The following is an 18,841-nucleotide window of genomic DNA, read 5'->3' as shown; positions in this document are numbered from 1 at the left end:
GAATCTACTAATTACTGAGTGACTGACTGTGGGCCTAATGTTTAAATGTTTAAACAGAAGGTGCATTTCGATTAACCATCAAATCGCACAAATATTCCAAAAATAAAAACACTGCAGTTAAAAAAGTCTATTATTCAATTCTAAGTTTTACGCTTCAATTATGAAATTTTTTTGTTATATTTCTTAAAACTGGGAAGACCAGATTCGTCGGCTGATCACGTCATAGCGTGGCTCCGAGGCCTGTTGGGATTGGAAGACTCCTTGTTATGCGGTCAACAAGCGCACACTTCTTTTTGCCGGTTTTGAAGGACTGGTATTCTGTGTTCTCTGTAGCCTTGGGTATCCCATGATTCATTGCGAGTCCAAGCAAGCCAGCTGCTCCATGCTCTGAGAAAAAAGGAGAATGGCGCCAAACAGTGGTGAATATTGGAAGTGCAGTTTAATATAAAACAAGTATGTGAAAAGTTCCATGTGAAATGAATGGAAATAGTTGTTTTAATGGTTACTGAGTCAGATATGTGGCGGTAATGTTTGGTTTATTGAAAGGTTTGATCTGTCCATGTGTAAATGGGTTTGGCTGACATTTAAGCTCAGATTCTAATATTTTTGCAGTGTGGGGACAATAAATCTGATATCTGAGATGATAGTACTGCTGCTGAAGATCCTCAAAAATGTTCTTAGCACCCAAAACGGTAATGAGAAGATCAGCATCCACACTTTGCCTGCTAGGTGTGTCAAGTGTCTGGTTGCTAGGCGACAGAGTGTACACTAAAGTGAGAAGTCTGGACCTGTTTGAATCCATAGCCAAACTCTTCCAGCTTCCTTATTTTCACAATCAGCTGCTGAAATCAAACACACCTGTGATCCCCCGCTGAACTTTTTTTTTCTAGTGAAAAGACGAAGAAGAATGGACCTGTTGGGGGAGGGGCGCCCTCTAGAGCCTTGGCTGAATTATGGATATATCTCATTTGTTTACATCCATGTTGTTTTCAGCGTTATCGCATTAAAAAATGTATTCACTGGCAATTTGAATAGCATTTGTTATTTATGGAATACCTCAACTTTGTATTTTCAAATTTATCAGAACATGGACAATTTATTCAAGACCAAATAAATGTTGAATTATTCATAAATAATACTTCTTAAACACTTATGGTTTAGAACAGAAATGTATGGTATAACCGACTTAAGGATGTTTATGTTCATTCTGGTAATTAATGTCAAGTAGATAAAAAGGAAAGAAAATTCAGCCAATCAGGGATGGAGAAAAGTGTTTGGATCATTTATGGTATTTGATAAAAATGTCATCATTTGATTCGGTTGCAAATTAAAGGGGGAGAGTTTTCATTTTAGACATTAGACCAAAACCTTTAGCTCTTATAGTATGTTTTAGGATGTTTAAAAGAAATCGGTCCTAAATTCCTCTGGGGAGTCAGCAGTGGTTAAAAACCACAGCTGTCCATCAGACGTGTCTCCCCCACTAATTTCTATTTTAATCTCCCCCAAACTTTGCCCCCCCACCCCATCTATCCTCAATAAACTCTCCTTTTTCCTTTTCTGCTGGAGGTGTGTGTGTTTAATCTGAGGTCCTATGAATAACATGGCTATGTGTGTATATTTGTGTGTGTGTGGGTGTTTGTGTAAATATGTAAGGAGATTAAATGGACTTAAATCTCTGCGTCTGGCATAGAAATTCCAATCACATAACCTATCAGCGAGTTTTCCCCTCCTCCCCGTCTCTCTATGTTTGTCTTTGTGAAATATGCGCACAAACTGTATGGAGGTAGCAGACTCCGCCCTTCCACCTAAACCGTCGCAGGCTTTAGCCCAAATCCCTGGCTTTCTGAGTCACATGACTGATGTTTGCAGCTGGACGTTTGACATACATTTGTTATGATTATTTTTTGCAACACGTATGAAGAGCGGTCCCACCCTCTGAACTTGTTTTCTTTTATTGCAACAGAGGGAACCTCCATCACATGTGATAATACAACCTATAACCCAGTTTGAAGGAGCGAAATGTGAAATACAAATATTAAACATTGTCCGACTGCTTTCATTTATAATAAATAATCTTTAAAAGTTAGAAACTACGTACAAAGAAATACTTCTTGGTATTTTTACTAAGAATCTTTGCTTGTTAATTTGATCTGAATCCATAAAATATATATTTTTTTAAATGTTCGAGAAATGGGTAAATACAGTTTCTTTATAATTGTTTAATTGTAAATTAATTTCATCAGATCAACGAATTACTAAATCAATCTATAGCTTTAGCCCTAAATGTTGTCTTAGTTTTTCAATAGTTGCACATTGATTTTGTTCCAAAGACAGAGATAAATTAAATTAGTCCAATTGTTCCAATTATTGTTGCAAGGAGACACTTTTTATAAATCTGAGAAAAATTAAATTCAGAAATGTATTTTTGAGAAACCTCATCTTAAAAACTGGTTTTGTCTTTAGCTTTTTCTGTTTTTTCAGATTCAGTTTTTTTTTCAAATTATTTAATTTCTTTTTTTTTTTATATTTTCCCACATCCCCCTTTTTTAAATTATGAAGTGAGGATTAAAGACACATTTATTTTTTTGTGTGCCGGACGTTAGCAACAACAGTTTTGCGGAGGAAGAGGGAGCGTTTGGGTTGGGCCTGAAGTGAAGCGAATGTCATTGTTAAAACAAGACCTGAAATAAATGCAGTTCGTGAAATTTCATCTGAAAACCAAAAATTTGAAAAAACATTATTTAAAATGATAAATGCCCTAAAAGTGATTTGAAAAAATAAAATATGAAAAGTAGAATAATTTTGTCAAAAACCCATTTTTTTAGTTAAAGGTTATTTAAAACTTAATTTCTGGACTGTATTTATTTTCTATTTTTCATTGACAAATATGTTTTTTGCCTTAGAAAATAATGTAACAAAATTCACTCCATACATCAGTGGTACAAAAAAAAACTTTGAAAGGACATAGATTGTTCTTTTTAGTTTGTATACTAAAAGAAAGAAAAAAAATGAAGCCCACAGTAAACCTCTCTGGTCAGCAGGATTTCTTCTTAAATATAGTTAGGAAAAAAAGGTCAAAGTATATTTGAACCATCTGAAAGCTTTTTAAATCTTTAGTAAACATAGAAAACAGCTGAAGTTCATTCTGTTTGTTTTTTCTGGTGTGTTCTCTCAGTTTACATGAGTGATGTCATGAAGACCACATAACCCAAATAGAGAGCAAGACTTTTAGGGCCTAAGACTAAAACTGCCCCACACCTAATGTTGTGATCAAATATATATATCTGCAGAGCTGCAAATGGCTCTTTGGTTCTGCATCTCTCTTGATATACCAATCGATTAAGTATTAATTATAATCGATTCATCACACTTACAGTAGAGCTCAAAATGAAACCACAGAGTTTAAAAGTTCATAGCTCACAATGTTTGTTCTTACACTGTACAGCTCGATGCTTTGATGCGATCTACCTGCTCACACTGTACCTCCAGAAACCACAAGTCGGACTCAGCGCTGAGAGATGGCGCTGGTCGGACTCGTCAATAACCTAAACCCACCTGCATGGTATGCACCTGTCCTCCTAAGTCCTTATGTTTGTCTGTCTCTGCAGTACACAGTGAGGATGCTAGCTCTACCAGGCTCTACTTTGTAAACGCCTCCCTGCAGAGGGTAACCTACTCCAGCTCAGTGGGGGTGTCCCTGCCCTGTCCTGCAGGGGGCACCCCCAGCGCCATACTGCGCTGGTACCTGGCCACTGGTGACGACATCTACGACGTGCCCCACATTCGCCACGTGCACGCCAATGGCACCCTCCAGCTGTACCCATTCTCGCCCTCGGCCTACAACAGTTACATCCACGACAACGACTACTTCTGCACCGCCGAGAACCAGGCGGGCAAGATACGCAGCCCGAACATCCGCATCAAAGCTGGTGAGTAGAAGCAACACTGTGGTTTAAGCAGAAAATAGAGCAGAAGTGATTGACAAAAGCCCAGCCCAAACAGAATCACCTGTCCTGAAATAGCCTGAACACAGGCTGACCTAGAACACCGTCTGCAGAGAGAACATGTGCACCAGGCACCACATCAGGCCTCGCACCTATCAGACACAGCTGGTGATTAGGCTGCGCACTTTACTCTTACATTAGCCCTTTAGCTTCTCCATCTGGTGAATAAGGTCCAAAAAAAAACTTGACTTCTTTTAACGTCCTAAATTCGTCCAGGTTAATAGAGATGCTGGGAGAATTTCCTGTCAACTGGGAACTGGTCAGAGTAGACCGAAGGTTTTATCAGGGGATTTTCACAGTGGCCCAAATACATTAATGTTTAGCAAATAGAAAAAGCACTGCAAACAGATTACTGCTTACAAACACAATAATTAGACAAAAGACATGAAAAGATCAAATGCTGCAATGAGTGAATAAAGAGTAGCAAAGACAAACAGACATTAGAAATGAGTATAAATTAATGTCTGTGGACCAGATCCTTGGTAAAAACATCCACAGGATGCTGTCCTGTTCTCTAGTGGAGTCTGGAGCTTGTTCAGCATGCAGTGTTAGTTTGTACTTTATCTTAACTTGCTTTTACTGGCAGAAAGTTTCCCTTGTGGTATTTCTTCGCAACATTTATGTGTTTGCGGCATGTTTGCACTTTTCAGTTATGGCAGTAATTCTCTTTTCAAACTTTTTTCCTTTGCATTTGTTTTGTGTGTTTGTTTAGTTTTGTGTGTTCGTAGTACTGTTTTTATTTGCTGTGCATTCAGGTATTTGCGATATGCTTGGAACTCTATTTTTTTAATATATCACTCGGTAATAAAACAAAAACATATATATATATATATAATATGTAGAATATGTATAGAAGGCTCTAAAGCTGTACATTGTATTTACCTGAAGCTCTCTGTGGTATCAGTATCTGTTGTCTTAATAACTAGGGGACTGCCTGGGTGGAAAATCAGATTTTCTTCCATTTTTCAGCTGCTGTAAATACAAACCCTGCTAACAAGCAGTATTCAGCCATTTTGGTGGACTGTACTGTTTAAACAACAGGCAGAACATTGTTAAACATTGAAAGATTGCATTTTTTTCACAGCACAATATGGAAAAGACGCCAGCGGCGCATAAACAGCCAGCCTGGAGTGCAGAGAAGGAGCTCATGCATTTAAAATGCAGGTTGAGAGTAGTTTACTCTGTGTTTTTTAAATAAACGTGTGCCTATAAGTATTTATTACATATGTTGATGATCTCTGACCCCATATTGGTCATATTCCACAAGGAGAAAGGCTAAATTTAAGTTAGATTTCTGAAATAATTATTCTTTATAGAGGTTTATATTGACAAGGAGTCTATAAATAATTGTTACCCATTTTGCACTGGGTGAAAAAACAGTTTAAACCAAGGATTAATGGGGTTTTAGTGGGAGTAGGAACCTCAGCTCTGATCGGCATGCTGTGGGAATTCCAGAGCCAGGTTGACGCACTAAATTACGTGATGCCTTTGAAAGCAACGCACGTACATAAACACACCGCGCCAGTCGCTGCTGATCCAACAAGCAAAAACAACTGTTTACATTCGTTAAACATGGAGCAGCTCTGTTGAGAAGGATTCAGACAGATAATAGAGATAAACAATAAAGCACACTGACTTCGCCCTGGCTTCCTTGCATGTTGCTCTCCATTGTTTACTTTCCTGATTTCTGTCGCACTAATGACATCATCAACACCAACCCAGTGTGATGATATCACCAGGCCATTCAGCTGCCAGCGAGGGGTTAGATCGGCTTTTATTGCAAGTTGCAAGGGAGACAAATACCGATATTACCATTAGTGGATATACCCATGTTTGAAAAACACACGTTAACTCACTATTTTCAGTGGAAAAGAGGCTATACAGAGTGATTGTATTTTTTCAATTATTAATCGGATAGAAAAAGGTTGCTTAAAGAGCATTTTTTACAGTATATATACCAAGTGAAGCTAAAACTCTATTCAGAACTTAAGGAGTTCTGGATAGAGCATTTTGACGGACAAAAACATTTTTTTTTATCTTAAATGCCAAATGTTTATATATATATTTTTTTCATGTTGGTATAATTACTGCTCTAAGTGGGTCAGTCTGTCAGCTAAAGGCATGTTTTAGAGTCTCTATACTCTATACAGTTAATGATTTATCAATTACTAAAGTAGTTGACAGTTATTTTAATAAACGATTAATCATAATTAATCCAGTTAATTGTTTCAGCCTTAATTTCAAAGGTAATTTAAGTTGGAGTCACAGGATGATAAGAAGCGTCAGGTGTTTTTGCACAGTACCAGTATCGGATCGGTACCGCCGATACCAGCCTGTCTTTTGCTCAGAATGGATTTTGAAAGGACATTGATTTTTAAACATCATCAGTGTTTTGTCCCTATTGGCATTAAATAAAGTTGTGCACTTTTTCACACTTGATCTTAAACTTGCTTCTCTTTCTTAGCAGCCTCAGTCTGTTTCATAGCTTCTCCTATAGACACGTCTAGAGCTGTTTCTTATTCACTTATTGTCTCTACTTCTGGTTATTTTGTCTTTTTATGGTAAATAGACATAAATCGTTGTTTGCTAAAAAATAGAGCAAAAGCAAAGTGTAAAACACAGAAAAAAATATATTTAATCTAACAGGCTGCCATTGTTTTATTAAGGGTCCTCCAGAATGAGCAACTAATGTAGAAATTGATAAGTTTATAGTAGATGACTGGCCCTTCTGTTTCACAAAATAACATTTGTAATAATAATACTCAAACTTTTTTTTTTTTTTTTTAAATCCCATGTTCTTTCAGGAAAAACAGTGTTCCGGTGTGGCCCCCCGACTTTAAAACAAATGTTCCTCTTTCATTTTCTAAATGCTGTCAGCCTATCAGATACCTTAATCTGTTCGGCACAGAGCATATTGATTTATTTCACAAACACCAGAGAAAAAAACTTTCCCATTGTACATTAGACTAAAGATCAATCATACTGCAGCGCTCTAATTTTGGACTCGACGTTGGAGCTGTTGGTGTTTTATTTCCCTTCCCGTTTCCTCGTTTTAGCTTCCGATTGTCGCCCCGTTGCGAGCTTAACATGCTTTTGTTGTGCTCCTTCATAAACAGATCAATCAGTGTTTCCTTGTTAAGTTTTTTTTTAACTGCTTTAATAAGCTTGATTTAATCTAGAATAAAAAAGGAGATTTTGAGTTTTTGTGTCCTCCAGGAAAAGAACCCAATGAACAGAAAGTTCAGACACTCAGCTGGATTATCTTTAAACCGTGTCCATTGTCCCGCTCTGTACCCTGCTCCTGTCGTTCATCAAGGCCACTTTGGTTCCTCCCCCTTCCCTCCAGCCATCAACATCTGTTTCCATATTCTGCCTCCCAACACAGGCCTGAACTAATACTCATATTCGTTCTAATACTAACACAAGCGCCAAGTGGGGGATTTGAGCCGGGACCCTGCCTACACTGCAGCCGGTTTGCTGCCTTCATTCCCACATGACCAGAAAGCCGAGCCTCAGGAGCCGAGGGGGGATTAGCATGAAGCAAACATCCTGCCGCCAGTGGCCTGTGCCAGGGCCTGGCAGTGATGGTGATCGGGTCACAGTCGGACATAATGTTGATTTTTATTTTCTTCTGGAGGGTTTTGCTCTTCCTCTGCCAATGAACGGTGATAGGCGTGGAGCGCAGGACTGCGTCACGCCACTAACAGCTAGAATTCAATCAAAGATTCCCGATAAGTTTAAATATATTCATTAAGACAAGAACCAAACCGATCTGAGAGGTCTAAATTATCTATTTAAAGGAGATGTAAATTGCTGTGCACGGTTTCCCTTTTTGCAGCCGAGAATATATGCATACCATCTCCGTGTCTGTTACCAGGCAAGGGATTCCGAACCAGTCTCTTAGCAACCTTCAGATACATCCTGGCTTTCATGTGATTTGGCTAATGAGCTCCTGCTCATTCAGCTGAGTGTAAAATATTGCCCAAACCTGCATAAAACCAAAGCAGCAGATAAATCCCAGTGGGTTTTGAACCTCTGTGCATCGTCTCCTTGTGAAGTTCTGTGCACAACAGTGAAATAGATCTTTGGTTGTGTTGTTTAATGGCAGCCTGAGCTTTATATGATAAAAGGGCTGATGTGATTAAAAGAAAGTTGTGATACTGAGTCATTAATCAACAAACCTGGTCAAAAAGGTCGATTGTGCCTTTAAAACCAGAAACTCGAACATTTTTGTTTATTCAAGCATTTAAGTAAACTGCCATATTTTTTAAAGGTGTCACCTTCTACCCATTATTACCATCTTCTTAAATCTTCACGATGCCATGCAGTCCAACAAGCATCTAAAACCTTTTAGAGACAAACGGCCCAAAGCATCACAGATCCTCCTCCACACCTAACAGAGGGATTCAAGATTCCACCTTCAAACCCACCTGAAGTGTTTGTAGCTTTAAAGCTCACAATTCGTCTCATCTGGCCAAAACAAACAGTTCAGCAAAGTTTTATCAAACATCTCTGTTGGCAATCATTAGACAGAAAAGTTATTTTTTGTTCTTTTAATCACCCACAGAAAAACAGCATCAACTGCATCTTCTGGTTGTTATAGCAGGATGATGCAGTTTAACCCTTATTGATTTTAACATTTCTCTTCTCTTTTCAGCATCATAAATGTTTCTGTGTTTTCATAGTTGTACTCTGGGGGAACAAAAACTTATAGATTACTGATTATTAAAACTCTGAACATTACACTCCAGCTAAAAAAATCCATTATAACAAGCTTTTTAGGCTAAAATACATGCCTGCTCTTTTTAAATGCAATGTTTTTAATGTAGCGCTTTTACTTACTTACTGTTTTTGTTTTTTTTGTAAAATAATGTTTCTCCATCTGTAGTTTTCAGGGAACCCTACACTGTGCGGGTGGCCGACCAGCGCTCAATGCGGGGCAACGTAGCAGTGTTCAAGTGCCTCATCCCTGCTGCCGTGCAGGAGTACGTCAGTGTCGTGTCATGGGAAAGAGACACCGTTTCCATTGTTCCAGGTAGGAAATTAAAAAAGCTGATTGTTTAATGCTCTGGCTCCTTGGTTGTGCTTATGTCTTCATCCTTTATGGCTCTGATTTTGTGGGAGGGGGGGTTTGATGCAGCGCTCTGCTTGACCGAACTCCTAACGTGTGTCTTCTGTCTGCTTACCGTTCTGGACCACTGATCCGGTGGCCTTCATCCTTCTCCTCTTCCTCCTCCTGTTTTTCCTTGACCTTTCCCTCTGTCCGTCTATCTTCTCACTGCTTTCCTCATGGCGTTCAGTTTTCTCCAGCTAATGTCAAGTCCTACCTTTAATTGAGCTTGACACTAAAGAAAACGAGAGACACACTCACTTCCAAAAGTCCCACAGTTTCTATTTCTGTCCTTTCCCTGCTTGTCTTTCCACCATGTGTCCTTGAAGAACAGGGCCACAATTAGAGACACAGGATGTCAATAGGACTGTGCCCCCACATTCATCTTCATTAACCTCGTTTTGGTGCGAGTGTGTCTGACGGAGCTGCTACAGAAAAAGCTGAGCTGGATGTCTTGCAGCACATTTTGTATTTTAATGTTTATGTTTGTGATGGGTTTGTGTTTCTCGGTTTATTTGTGCTTTTAAAACCACTGCAGGCTAAGCTTAGAAGAGAGAAATGAGCGGGATAGAAGAGAGATGCAAAGAGGGTAGTAGGCCAAGAATGGCCTTAGGTCCTGAAGCAGATGGTTGTTGTTTTTTTTTCATATGTATGCAAAAACAAATACATACCATGTTCCATATGTACATGATATCCATCAGTGTTACATTTGGTAGTTATTTCAAGTAATTTGATCTATTTTTGATCAGTTAGCTTTGCGATTTGGATGCTTGGAGTGAAGGGGGAACATTGATGATACGGAGGTCAAAAGATAAACATTGTGAGTGATGCTGCTGAATTTATCTTAGAGGTTTTTGAGTAGAAGTCATCTGTGTTACTGATCTGTCTTCATGTGGTCGGTTCTGTTATTCTTTTATTTCACCCTTTATGGGGTAAGATAACTGTCATGATCACAAATCATATATTGTTCAATAGGAATCCCCCATTCTGAGTATGAAACAACAGCCCCTAAAGAAGCTTTTAACTTTCCTTACCAGTTGGTGGCAATAATGCACCTGAAAGTTGTTCTCAACCACTTTCAATCGAGAAGAAGATCAACTGAACATTATCCTGCGTGTGTTGGAAACATCTCAGCAAAGATGTCAAACTAACTGGCTCCCTTTTTCATTTATCCTGAAAAGCATGTCGCTAGGATCCCTGCAGCATAATGATACCACTGCCATGCTTTATGCCATAAATTGTTTTCTTATTGTCTTTTCTTTAAAAGTATAAAATGTTAAATTATATTTAGTGGAAGTCTGCAAAGACAAATATCCAAAAGAGGGGAATAGTTTTTATCGGCTTCGTGGATCTAGTTAGGATGTGTGTGTATTTATGGTTACTGTGTACACTGTTGTTGGGCTGCTGTGTGTAATTAGGGGTATATAGGTCAGTTGATGAGCAGTGAGTGTGAGAATCAGATGCCGGAGAAAATGAGTTGCACGCTGAGCTCATGGTTTATTTTTCTTCCATATCTGAAATAAAGCAAATTCTTCCAGTGAACAAACACACAGGAATGCTAAACCTTATACTTGCTTCCCGAACCCTGTCTCTCTGGTGCTGCTTTTTCAGCAAGGCTCTGTCTGGACAGATCTAATGAAGATGTGAAAATTAAAACTGATTTTTTTTTTTTTTTTTTGTCTTTTTCAACTAAAAGCTCAGTGCATGTGTGTGAGCGGCTGATTACCTGTCTTGCCCGTCGCAGTCCTGTCAGCCGGTCTTAAGACGCACAGCAGGAGGTGTTAAAGCTGATCCGCAGAAAGCAAATCCACTGTGTAACAGTGAACACATCTGCTTTTTCTCTCCTACCAAAGTCAGGTCATTTATACCCCTTTCCCTCTGGATAAAAAACCTGTTTAAACCCAGGAACAATGGGCTTTTAGTGGCAGTGGGAACAGCTCACTGTTAAAATCGGCTCTGATCAGCATACTGTGGGAACACCAGAGCATTAAAATACATAATACCATTGGACACAACGTAAGGACGTCAAAAAACGCACCAATCACTTCTGATCTAACATGCAGAAACTACTCTGTTTACATTAGATAAACATGGAGCAGCTCTGGTGAGAGGGATTCAGACAGATAATAGAATGAAACAATAAAGAACACAGACTACACCCTGGCTTCCTTCCATGTTGCTCTCCATTGTTTACTTTCCTGATTTCTGTCGCACTGTTGACATCATCAACGCTAACCCAGCCTGATGGTGTCACCAGACATGCAGCAGTAGGGGGCAGAGGTCAATCAGCTACCAGGGAGGTGTTAGACCAGATGTTTTAGCCAATGGGAAGGGAGCCAAATGCTAATATTTAGCGGGTCGACCCTTGTTTGAAAAAAAACAAAAACATTTCAGTGGGAAAGTGGCTTTATTTGTTAGCTTGCCTTTCTTGTTCAGGATAAGAAACATTTACAACCTGCACCGCAAAATAAAGTGGGTTAATTAAAGATCATGTACCAACCAGAGATTGTTGCCCAGCTCTGACTGGTTGGACCAAATGAATCCTATCCAGGATGCAATAAACAACAGTGTTTAAAATGGTGATTTCTTACATTAGCAGGAGAGCTTATAATGGAGGCAATTAGTATGATTAGCTTAATGTTAGTCCTCGTCCAAATTAGACCTTTACAACGAGTGTGAGATAATTAAAAGCCTGAAAACATTTCAGTTGCTGCATCTTCCATGACAGGTTTGGTGTGCAAAAGACAAAGAAAGGAATCTACAGAATAGAGATTTGCTAATACAGGTTTTTAACGGCTGAGAGCAGATAGAGGGAGTGGCTAATTATTTGGTGAATGCATGCATGTGTTGATGGATGCAAATACAGGAAAAATACACTAATTTCTGCCAAATATCGACCGGCTGTTGTATTAGCCTACCTCTACTGTTCACAAAAATAAAGAGAAATGGCCAAAACCAGCTAAAGTCTAGTTCTGTCCTTCAATAGAAATGATACTTCCCTGTTGGATGGCTTTTGTCTTTGTGTTTATACACCTCACTAATAATGAAGGTAGGGATCTTCTTTCACTGGCAACTTTCACAGCAAAAGTTGTTTTTCAATGGTGCGTTTATAACTAGAACTGAAAAGCCCCCACCATTGCATTGTGATTTTGTAGCAAAGAACAACGCTAGGGACGCTTCCTAATGAAAATCCTTATACGAAACCGAAAACAAAGAATGAGGATCCCAAAGCCGGAAACCAAAAACCGAAATAAATTATTAGGTCAGATATTACAACCACAGCATCTTTGGCTATGCAGTGTACTAACCTAGCTAAAATTAAGGCATTTCAATTAGTAAATTACAAAAGTATAAAAATATTAATGTACCACTGACATGTTGTATGTTATGCCCTTTATATTTTAATGTACTTATGAAAATTTCTGTTTTCGGGCTAAAAAATTTGGCGCATTCCTAAACGACGCTGCTCAGCAGCAGACTTTGCAGCAGACTTTGCCGTCATGTTTTGGACATTGAAAGATTTTATTTTGTTGCATGAACCACATATCCCAAGTTTCCTTCAAAACGCTGCTCAGGCTAGGTCGCTAACAAATCCTTCTTCCGTGTTTTGACATCATATGATCTAAGAAATGTGAAGATCTATCATTTGTCCTAAAAATGATACCTTAAAACATCAAGGTACAGTCATCAATAATGGCTTCTCATACCCTCTGATGCTAGGGAGTGCTAGGCTAATGTGTTTCAAGGTGAATGTTGAGTACTATCATGTTTGAGTTTCTCTGTCTTCTTCATCATCTGTCTGCTTCAGCATGCAGACCACGTTACATGGAACAGACCGGGAGCTCCAGCAGCCAGTGCACTCTCTCTTTTATAGTGAATATTATTGTAGTGCCTGTGCATTACCTAAAATTACAGTTCTGCAGGCTGTGGAAACTTAAGACACTGGTTATAGGAAGTTTGGATGATAGTAGAAAAAACAGCAGCAGATATTTAGCCTTGACAGCCAGACTGGCTTACACAGGGAGTAAGTCAGTGTGGTCAAGTTAAAGACTATAAAGACTATTCTGTCTAGGGTTGGGAATTGATAAGATTTTCACGATTACAATTTCCTTATCGATTCTGTGTAACGATTAAATTCCTTATCGATTCTCGTCACAGTCATCTAAATCTTGTGTCGCGTTTCTCTCGCTCACTGAACTGCAGAGCAACTTTGTAGCATGTTTCGTTACATCCATTGCAATAGCTAGAATCATGTAAGAATGCCAGCTACCAGTGGTTCAAATAAACATGCTAGCAATGAAAGGCTGGATTAACGAGAAAGGCACACTCCCTTAATAAACCCAAAGAGAGGTAGGAAATTGGTTTATTTCCAGAAATGGCATATGATTTACTAGTAATCACATTAAGCACAGCCATGATATAAAACTAGCTACTTATCACCAGAGATGCCTTCCATGCTGTTCGTAACTTTAGCTTCTGTCCGGAAGGAATGAAAACACGGCATCCGTTAAAATGTATGCCATGTTGTATGGACAGGTGTTTCTGCATGTTGGATGTATTTCTTCCCGTTGATGTAATTGCCACTTTGCAATGTTTGCAAAAAACGCCTTGTTGCCATCTTTCTCTTCCTTAACATGGAGCCAAAATTTCGATCGCTTTACCTGATGGGACGCCATTTTGTTTGTTTTGCCTTTTTCTAGACTTACGCCTGGTCACATCGTACTTGCTTACTGAATGCCGTGTGCATAACTTGTGTAAAAAACTGTAAGTTGTGCTGCCCAGAGCTCTAGGCTCTGGTGATGCCTTGCACCGTTAAGAGAATCTAAGAGAATCGGTAAGCGAGCTGCCAAACAGTGCCAAGGAATTGGAACACACAGAACCGGTTCTGATTAGGAACCGGTTTTCAATTCTCATCTCTAATTCTGTCTGAACTACTCGAGCTTTTCTTTTAAAATAGATATTTGTTCTCTGATTTATAGTTTTCTGATTGGTTCTAAACTGTTTCCACTGAATATTTACCTGCTCCAGTTCTCAGATGGATACGCTGTGTCCATGATGTAAGTCAAAAATTGGTTTAATTTCATCATGGATCGTGATATCTGTTTATTAAAGCTCTGAGTTATATAGTTATTGTAGGAATTAAAATAAACAATTTCCTTTCGTAAGTCCTCTAACGTTAGTGGTTAGCATTGGCAAATATTTAACTCACCCATTTAGTAGAAAAAGGGTAACCTCCACTTGTCTCCTGAGTCCCTTTGCTTCAGGTTGGCACAACCAATTAAAAGCTTGACTGATGTTCACCCTCTTATTTTTTTCCTTGAATCTGAGAAAGTAACTGAGGGGGAAAAAACAAAGTTATTTCTTAGCTCTGTCACAGATCTACTAGGATCTGGCAAGACCTGAGCCCCTTGTCACATGATATCAACCCACATTTCATAGTGGTGCACAATCCTTTCATGTCAACATTGGCACCATAGCAACAAGTAAATATTCATATATTTTGGACCCTTCAATATTTCTTGCATACATTTTTATAGTAAAATTAATATTTATTTTCTGCACCAGTCTTGACTTTCTATGGATTTATATTTATTTTGATTATTGTTTTGATCCAAACCTTGTAGCTATGACCTTTAACTGGAGGTTTTCACTTATTTTATTTTAGCAACAATACAAACAGGGATGTTTATTAGACTGTTTATTCCAGTTGTATTTCTAAGTTTAAAAGATCTCTACTCATCTGTCTTTTAATTTCTAAACACTGACTGATGTTTCTGTGTTGATTAAATATTGAGATTCTACTAGGATCAGTCTGGATGTTGTCTGCAAGTCTTGGAGATGATCTGCCTGTAAAGGAACATTTCTGCCATTACTGACTTTCTATTCCTTTCACTCTCCTCTAAAACTTCCCACCATCTGGGCACAACATAATGACAAGCAAATGCCTAGACGGCCCTGCTTCGACTGAATTAAAAATGCTAATTACCCACTTCATTTCCCTTCCTATCTGCATTTTTTTTTCTTTTTTTCCCCCCCTGTTTAACACCAGAGTCATTACGTGCGGACACTGATCATTAGCACCAACATACTGGTCGAAAGGTGGAGTTGATGACAGAACACATCGCAGCCGTGCCCTTTGAACCCAAGCAGGTTCAGTTTTGTCAAACACACATGATACCCATCTGGTGCGTTGTGTGTGTGCTTTTGTTTGTGTGTATGCATGTCCCCTCGCCTGTCCCACTTTCACGTCCAGCCAGGACACTGAGTGGGGTTTAAGAGGGGAGGGGTGCAGGCAGACTGACCTATTTTCCTCTCACTTTCCCGTCCCATACTGTACCGTCCCTGGAGTGGGGCCTTGTATGTGTGTCGGGTGCGTATGATGGACCCTGATGAGACAATGGAAGCTTGCTGGACATGTAGCATCTAAAGCATCAGAGCTGGAGCACAGACAGAGAGATGGAGGGTTTGTGGAAAGGAATAAAAACATTGGGCACAGTGAAAGTTAGTCCTGCAAAACCAGGCAACCAGTCTAACCAGCAGAAAGCTAATGAGAGGCTCCAATGAATAGAAACAGGACCAGCAGATGGCTGCAGCCACATGGTGGCCCACAGAAGATGCCCCACAATACTCTGTGTAATCCACCTCCTACACAATTTGCTCATATTTATGTGATTTACATGAAATATAATGCCTAAAAAATAAAAGGAGGGGGGGAACTCAGTAAAGGATGGGTGGGTTTAGAATGAGGAAGTGTAGAAATGCTGCCCTAAGAGGCCCTGGGGTGTTACTTCAGTCCCTGCAGGGACCCACCGGGTGCTGAGGTCACTTACAGTCTACATTACAGATCGATCGGCTGCCCCTGTGCTCCCTGCTGGATGTTAGACCTTTCAATAGACATGACAGTGAGCAGCTTACACACACACAGGCTTTCAGACAATCGGAAAACTACGGGCAATGGATCAGTTTGTAGAAAGTTGTAGCTAAGTTTCTAATTCTGTGCAGGTCAGAATAAAAATAAACAATTGCTCAATTGGGACATGGAGTTTCTGGTTAGAATTTTAATAAATATGAAATGTTACGATGTTGTAGAATTGCAACGTACATTAACCTAACTTAACAAAACAATGCATAAATTTGTATATACCGCCATCCACATAATTTGATTTAATCAGAGACAAATTGCAAATGGCCTTTGCTTATATAGCGCTTTTCCAAGTCAGGAGACTTGACCAAAGAGCTTTACACTACATTCAGTGATATAAACCCATCCACGCACACACTCACGGTGGCACATTGTAGCCACAGCTGCCCTGGGGCTCACTGACAGAAGCGAAGCTGCCATACACTGGTGCCACCGGGCCCACTGACCACCATGCTGGTGAAGCGTCTTGCCCAAGGACACAACAACACTAGCAGTAGCCGGGGCTTCAACCCTCAACCCTTCGATTTCAGTGTAAAGTCCTAGACCAAACGCCACTGTCTCCCCAATTGAACTATGTAGGGAATAAGTGATTGAAGCTGTCTGGAAATTTGGTAATTATATTAGTGCAGTTTAGGATTGTTGTAAGACTGTTGAACTATATTAAAAACTATATTTCCACTACATTTATACACTGGTTTTTAATCCAGGGCAGAATCATATGTAGTTTTCCTTATTTGTATAACTTAAGTTGTGGGAAAACAGAGCAGGTCTCTTCTCTGCTCTCTTTGCTCTGATTGCATGCAGGACTTTCAGGACAAGCCAGCAGCCTGTGCCTGAGAGACAGGGAAGCAGGGAGAGAGCTCGCTGCTGTAGTAAATGATTATCACTGTTCTTTTAAAGAGTTGAATTCTGCCTCTCTGTCATCACCTGACAGCTTTATAAACGCAGGAGTGGACTTATAATGCTCAATAGTAGCTGCAAACTGTTTAGAAACATAAATGTCTTTAGTTGTAAATGAGAATTTGATAGAGCCTCAATATAAAGATTATTAGAAAATATTGTTACTGCTGTCAGAATTAGAACCCATTAATGATAGCTTTAAACTGAGTGAAATATGTCTTCACCTATCTAGGGCTAGTGGTTAGGGCATTGGGCTTTGAATCCTGAGGTTGTGAGTTCGATCCCCCACTCCCACAAACTGCCACTCTGGGTCCCTGAGCAAGACCCTTAACCCCACACTGCTCCCCGGGCGCCTCACGATGGCAGCCCACTGCTCCCCAAGGGGATGGGTTAAATGCAGAGAAGTAATTTCCCTCTGGGATTATTAGAGTATATTAAAAAAAAAAAAAAAAAAAAAAGAAACAATTAGAGAATATTGTGATTAATCGGTTATTTAAATAATCATATAGATACTGTAAAACACGCCTTTAGCTGACAGAGAGACCCACAGAGAAGTCATTATATGAAATTGTAAAATAATATATATATTTTGCACTTAAAATAAAAAAAACTTTTTCCTCTGTCAATCGGCTCTATCCAGAACTCCTCAAGTAGAAAGTTTCAGCTGGTTTAGCAGAGTGTAGTCTGAGGGGGCAATGGAGAACATTCAAGATTGTTTTGAATGCTCTGACTGTAATATGTTCTAAACTGCAGCAATCTATGACAAGATAAATATAGATTAGTATGCAATGACTGTGTCAGCCTACATCAACAAAAGCATTGACGACATCAGCTTTACGAAGAACATCAACACCCGAGCAAACCAACGACCCTGGATGAATGGGGAGGTTCGGAAATCGCTAAAAGCACGGAACTCAGCTTTCAAGTCTGGTGACAGAGAGGCACTGAGGACAGCTCGAGCCAACTTGAACCGTGCCATCAGATCAGTAAAGCAGAAGCACAGCCGGAAGATCCAGGTTCTCTTCCATGATGCCAGCAACACCAGGAGGAAGTGGCAAGAAATGCAGGTGATCACAGACTACAACACACCCTTCCCCCTGGTAGATTCAGCAAACGCTGACTTTCTAAATGACCTGAACAACTCCTTTGAAAGGTTTGAGGCACTAAACAGCACCCCAGCAGTAAAAGCCGTTCCACACCAGGGAGAGGATGTACTAAGCCTTGACACAGCTGAAGTGAGGAGAACTCTGAGGGGAGACAACCCAAGAAAAGCCCCAGGCCCCGATAACATACCTGGGCAGGTATACAAGGAGTGTGCAGATCAGCTGGCTGGTGTCCTCACAGAAATTCTGAACACCTCGCTGGACCAATCCATAGCGCCAGCATGCTTCAAGTCTGCAATCATTCCAGATCCAAAAAAGCCTCAGGTCACCTTACTCAATGCCTGTTGCACTGACTCCCATCATGATGAAGTGCTTCGAAAGGCTGGTTAAAGAACACATCGTCTCCAGTCTCCCCCCATCATTCGATTCGATCTAGTTCCGCTAGCCCCGGAACTGCTCGACTGAGGACGCCATGTCCTCTGCTCCTTACCTGAGCCTGGAGAAGAACACCCATGCTGGTCCTGAACTTCACCTCTGCACTGGAGAGTATTTTACAGGCGTTTCTTTTAAAGGAAACGGCTCATCTGAGTTTTTATCAGGAGTGTGCACCTTTGGCAAAATCCTGACTTCCTGGATCAGGTCCATTGTCACCAATAGGTGATCCATGGTTTTCTTTGGATTGTGTGTATCTAGACTAGAATATAGAAAACTACTTTAAACTTTATGTTTTTAAAATGTCTGTACTTAAGTAAACTTGCACAGGCTGGTCATTACATATCTATGACCAGAAAACCAATGTGTT

The 18,841-nt window shown here is 39.8% G+C and overlaps 1 protein-coding gene across 1 annotated transcript in view; it reads left to right on the top strand.

Annotated features, from left to right (window-relative positions):
- The window catches only part of LOC119790941 (Down syndrome cell adhesion molecule-like protein 1 homolog), a 98,153-nt gene that overhangs the window by 17,091 nt on the left and 62,221 nt on the right, over positions 1-18,841 (top strand). The window contains 2 exon segments of the mRNA XM_038296723.1: positions 3,609-3,929; positions 8,893-9,039. Coding sequence (XP_038152651.1) covers positions 3,609-3,929; positions 8,893-9,039 — 468 coding nt within the window.

The sequence above is a fragment of the Cyprinodon tularosa genome, unplaced genomic scaffold (genome assembly GCF_016077235.1).
Source record: "Cyprinodon tularosa strain WSP-4 unplaced genomic scaffold, ASM1607723v1 ctg110, whole genome shotgun sequence".
NCBI classification, from domain to species: Eukaryota; Metazoa; Chordata; class Actinopteri; order Cyprinodontiformes; family Cyprinodontidae; genus Cyprinodon; species Cyprinodon tularosa.
The sequence above is the reverse complement of the archived record's forward strand: the minus strand, read 5'-3'. Positions and strand labels throughout refer to the sequence as shown.